Source organism: Sinocyclocheilus anshuiensis, unplaced genomic scaffold, assembly GCF_001515605.1.
Source record: "Sinocyclocheilus anshuiensis isolate Anshui unplaced genomic scaffold, SAMN03320099.WGS_v1.1 scaffold2178, whole genome shotgun sequence".
Taxonomy (NCBI): Eukaryota; Metazoa; Chordata; class Actinopteri; order Cypriniformes; family Cyprinidae; genus Sinocyclocheilus; species Sinocyclocheilus anshuiensis.
Window position 1 is genome coordinate 656,792 of NW_015559171.1, and position 6,000 is coordinate 662,791.

Below are 6,000 nucleotides of genomic sequence, written 5' to 3' on the forward strand. Positions count from 1 at the left end.
ATAAAAACACATTCACACAGAAACAGGAGAGAAAACAGGGCTTGTTGAGCCATTTCATGGGGTGTTTAACATCGGGTGTGCTTCTGAGAGGACCTCTGTATGTTTATCACTGTTCTCTACCAGATGAACAAGCCATATGAGCACGTCTGTCTTAATTTTTCGGAGGCTTTGTGGATTTTCCCCTCAGTGTGGATTCTAATTGAGACGCCTAAGTCTGAGATCATCTTTAAGTGTTTTTCTGGGTCCCAGTTCACATTTCGAAAGTAACAGGGAGCTTGAGTGAAGCGAAATATAAAAGGAAATACTCTTTTCCAGTGACTGTGCCTTAAAAAAAAGCAAGTCTCTCATCATCTCTGTTCATTTGCATGTAAATGGATCTCTACGGGGGTAAAAGGGTCAGAATGGCTCGGGACAAAAGATTAAGAGATGAAGCACTTTTCCCAGTGCCTCACGCAGTCTGACTTTCATTTTTCATTTATGACAAATGTTTGATTAAGGATTCAGATCAGATCAGGTATATTTAGAAAATCAACAGAACAATAACATGTTCCAAGTAGGATTTGTGTCGAGAAAATCAATCTAACACATCCATCAGTACCAGCATGATGGACTTTGGATGCTGAACACTGATTTGTAATGCTGGTGAAACCATGCCACATAGGAAATTAGGTTTTATGTACATTGAAAATGAAATTAAATTAGTTGTTTTACAATCTATGAGGCTCATAGTGATGATCATGAATTAGTTCGTCTTTGTATTCACTTATGTATTTAATTCTTTCAGATGAACATCATCTCAGGTGGTTTCTATGACGGTCTGATGTTGTACTGCAATGCTCTAAATGAGAGTCTCGCAGAAGCACACGATCGACCTTCAGGAGAGTCTGTCACAAAGAGAATGTGGAACCGGACTTATTATGGTGAGCACATGATCTAACTGAAACCCTAAATCCAGAACCTGAGCTCAGGATTCATCTTTCATAGAAAATAAACTAGTTCAATTCAGTGCTGATAATGTTTTATGTGATGCTGATTTTTTTTTAAATAAGGTTTAAGAAGCTCTTAAAAGCAACATGGGACTGTCTCGATTAATGTGTATCACTGGTTCTGGACTGGGGTTAAAATTTATCCCTGGACAAATCAAGCCCATCCGGCCCACAAATTCCCCCTTGAATGTTTTGATGTGTCAATTGGAGTAAAGTGAAGTGACGTGTGGCCAAGTATGGTGTCCCATACTTGGAATTTGTACTCTGCATTTAACCCATCCAAGTGCACACACATACGTGAACACACACCCGGAGCAGTGGGCAGCCATATTGTTGCGGCGCCCGGGGAGCAGTTGGGGGTTTGGTGCCTTGCTAAAGGGTCTCACCTCAGTCGTGGTAATGAAGGTTGAAGAGAGCGCTGTACGTTCACTCCCCCCACCTACAATCCCTGCCGGGACCGAAATTCGAACCCGCAACCTTCGGGTTACAAGGCCCTGTCCCAAATGGAACACTTCATGTGCACTTGCGGTCTTACGGACTTACAATGGCCGCCGCGTACGTGTGTCCGTTAAGGCCATGAGACCGTAGGGTGTTCAAATTTGTTATTTTAGTGTTCAGAAGGGTGCTTGCGAGTGCCCTCTTTGCGGCCGTTATGCGCCCTCGATCCGCACTTCTGCCGAGCCCGCACTGGTGGGAGCTCCGCAGCAGACTTCTACCCGACAGTTAAAGCGGCATTACGTCACGAAAGTGCGGACTCAGAGGAAGACCGCAAGGGCTTAGGGTGCCATTTGGGACAGGACCCAATTCTGACTCTCTAACCATTAGGCCATGACTGCCCCAAATAAATGAATAGAAATAAAGGACTGTACATAAATTAACACATAAAACAGGACAGAAACTATTACTGATAGATATTACTGAATTCACGACAAATGCAATAAACTTAATAATGCATTTTTGTCACATTACAGTAAAGCATTGATTTTGAGCTAGACTGCTGGAAAGTTACTGCTAATAAATTCTGTCATCATTTCCTCACCCTCATGTCATTCCAAACGACTTTCTTCTGTTGAACACAAAAGAAGATTTTGTAGAATGTTACCAAACCATTTTGGTTACCCTTGATTTCTGCTGTATGGACAAAAATTTCTTGAATGAAAGAAATTCATAAAGGCTTGGAATGGCATGATGTTGAGTAAATGATGACAATTTTCATTTTGGGTGAAAAGTTTAGCTGACTAGTATTAGTAGGATGGTGGTCACAAGAAGTAAAACCATGGTCCTCATTACCATGGTTATATGGTTTTTAAATAAATAATAAGTAATAATAAACTATAAAATTTGTGGTTAAAAAAAAACTAAACACCAAGAAACTACAAAACACCTTCTATGAAATTAAAATATTCCCCATTATGTAATAACAGTAACATTTAGAATAAATACATTTCTGCTAACACATAGGCTATTCAAGTTAAATTACTATGGTGCTGAATTGACAAGCCTAATGGCGTTTTCCAATAGCCTATACCTCATTGTCGTGGCTGTTTTCAGTCAGCATCACTACAGAACCTTTAATGTTCTCACATCACACAACTGTATAACAATTCTGTGTCATATCTGAATGGGTCAAGCGACTTGCGCTGTTTATCGCTTATAAATCGTGGCAGAAGCGTGGAGTATTTTGGAGTATTTGCTTTATGCGGTTTCTCATGCACTGTAATTTAAAAGCAGCGCCTAATATCGGGGAGGTTTCCCTCGTTTCGTAATTCCGTGTTTAGCTAGTTTCATGAAATTCTGTGCAATAAGATGCTGTACTTACAGCTAGATCAACCAGCAATTTTACCCATTTATTTAGACTAACAAACAGTGTCTATTAAACAAGCCTTCATACAGTGGGGACCAAAACTCTGAGACAATATTGAAAATATGATATTTTTCTATTTAAATCTAGAAAGTTGCACAGGAAAAAATAAAGCAGAAAGTTAGAGCAATAAAAGATTCTGCACTATTTCTTGATCACTATTCAAATAAACACATTTGTGACATTGAGCATGTGAACTGAACTAAAGACTTAGTAAAGAGTTTGTCTGTGTCTTAGATGAAAATCTTAAATGAAACATTTTCGTGTTGAAAGAGGTCCTGTCTTTTAGAGACAAACAACCTTGGAAGATGTCTTCTATTTCAGAAACATACTGTGCTTGATACTGTAAATAATTACAAGTCAAAGTTTCCTTTTATGTTAATTGGAATTTTTTTATAAACAAAAGATCTGTTGGTGCTGTGTCTGTTGGCTGAAGGATGCATTTGGCATTCAGTCCAACAAACAAATCCAAGTTGGCAATGCAAAAGACAGTTCTTGAGAGAACTTTAACTCAAATGTGTCATGTTTTTTTTTTTTGTTACAAGATAAACCAAATTAGACATAAAATGACATTTTAGAAGCATTTATAAGAATTCTTCTATTATCATCCAACCATACACTCATGCATCCCCCTGTCACTTTATATCTGATCCCAATCTACAGTATTTGACTTCTCTCACATTATTCCAAAATCAGCAGGTGTCCTGTTGCCATGGGATCTGCTTCAAATAAAAAGAGCTTACATATGGTTGGTTTGCCCACCCACACACAGAGCCAGGTGTGTTTCTGGAGACATCTGACCAAAGCTAGTGGTCTGAAAGTGATAGACCACCACATGGGCCAGACTTAGACTCATTCAAGCACTGCAGCTTTTCCTGCTGATGTCCTTTTGTTACATTTGATTTGGAGCAGACTAGAAAATAAAATTCACAACAGTATAGTTATCAATGTAGTAAAAATTTTATAAGTTTATAAGTAAATGATTAACTTTTAATCATATTTTTTACATGATTTGTGATAATGACTGACTTGCTGTATCGCACGACTACTCAAAAAATATGTCAACATTAAATATTTTTAGTTGGGTTTTTTTAATTTATTTTTTTATTTTATAATTTTACAAGCATATTATCTTAAAGCTAGAGGAGGGGAACAGATTTAGACAAGTTTAGATATCACCAGAGATCATTTCTGTAATATTAAAGTCATTGTGTGTGAACAGATTTCAATAACCTTTAATGCTGCCTTGTCAGATTTGATGACTGGAGATTTGGTCTGTAGCTGTTTATATAAAACCAAAATCCTTTCTAAAATATAAGTTTAGAAATCTACAGAGTGAATTTGAGGAGCACTACAGACAGTCTGTCTATAATAATGATGTAAATAATTAAATTATTAATTAAAACTCAATGGCATTCGGATGGACAGGATCGTTTTATTCATGTACAGAATTTGATGCATAAATAACAATCAGGATGGTTGAACACAAAAAAACCCAATGCAATACTTGGACAGCTAGCCTACAATGATAATTTCCCTAAGTAAATGAACCTGTTTTAACAGCACTGCTCAATCAATGTCGCTGTTTCTCTACAACGCTTTTCGATCATTTGTGCAATTGACCAATCAGAATTGAGTATTCCAGAGAGCCACGTAGGCCTATTGTTTCTGTGCTATTAGTAACAACAAACGTCCCTTACATTCATCATGCCCTTACGATTATTCTTATCCTTACGATATCTTACTATTTTATCTAGGGCTTGACAGTAAAGTGCTAACAATTTGAATTTAGCTTACCTGTCGAGAAGAAACTCAAGTTCAGTGTCCCGATGGATTTCATCAAATTCCACCAATATTTACCCTTGTTTTACCCCATTGTCTGAATATTTTGGCAATTCTTTGAATGTTGGCTTGAACTTCTGATTTTCTTTTCCCATTTAACATGTTAGCCAGCTAAACACCCTCTGGCTCAGCCTGCTACAGAAGCCACGCCCCAAACTCTCGCTATTGTTTGAGCTGGAAAGAGATTGACCATACTTCTGCCTCATTCCAGAGTTTACAGTCCAAAAACAACTGCATTAAACCTTATCAGCCACATCTTTGTCTAAAACAAAGCATCAGTAATTAATAATTGGTGAATGTTTTTTTAGGTTATTTTTTTTACCTGTTTTCAATGTTATTTTCCTAACAATGATATATACTTTTTTCTTTTCACGTTATTTTCCAGGTAAAAAATGTCTCAATAGGGCAGAGACTCAGTGAAATACAATACTGCATTATTTATGGTTATATGTTCTTTGAAGGACTCACACATGTGATGTATCCTTGTGTGTTCCTGATATGATGTTGCTGTTTTTAATCCCTCTGCTGTCGCTATATGTTTTGCTTAGTTGTAGAATTGTATTTATTTATTTTTTTGATGATGTTAGATCATTAAAAATATCTTAGACTTAAGACATTGATTCTTTTAACTAAAGATAACATTCTAATTCATTCTGTAATAGCAAAACATGACTTGCAGAAGATCTGTTCATGCTGTGCAGGATGTGTGACATTCATATTTATTAGAATGATTATTTGGCTGCTGATTGCAATTAGATCTCTGAAAAATTAAGACGTTCATTCAGACATCTGTAACAGCAGCCGCCCCAAAAATTTAAATTACTAAGCTACTCTTTGTCCAGCTAGTACAGTTATATCCTGTCTCCTAAATACTTGGGCACACAAGGGTTTTGCAGCAGTTTAAAGTTGCTGAATAGACAGGAATCACAGAATGTTCTACATATTGTTCTGCCTTTTACATGACATTTGAAAGGGTAAGTAGACTTTATTTAGTTGACTTCTAAAATCATTTATCCTCCTTATTGTAAAGATAATGAAACCCTTTTCATAACTATTGATTGAGTGCATAGCAGGGGCGATTCTAGGATTTTCATTTTAGGGGGGCTCAGCCCCCAGTGAGGGTATAATAATAATAATAGCCTAATAATAAATATATATATATATAAATAAAATGAAAAAATGTTTGATTAATAGGGGTCGTAAACTAAACTTATTGCAGTATTCCACTTTATTGCATAGATAGATATAACTAAATAAGCCAAAATCAAGTCTTCATGATCTCACACACACAACCTGTTTACTGTACAAACA

The 6,000-nt window shown here is 36.7% G+C and overlaps 1 protein-coding gene across 1 annotated transcript in view; it reads left to right on the forward strand.

The window, feature by feature from the left end:
- LOC107681586 (atrial natriuretic peptide receptor 1-like) overlaps nucleotides 1-6,000 on the forward strand; it is a 39,834-nt gene that overhangs the window by 15,887 nt on the left and 17,947 nt on the right. Inside the window, exon 5 of the mRNA XM_016477900.1 lies at nucleotides 785-920. Within this exon, the coding sequence (XP_016333386.1) occupies nucleotides 785-920 (136 nt within the window). The remainder of the gene's footprint in view (nucleotides 1-784; nucleotides 921-6,000) is intronic.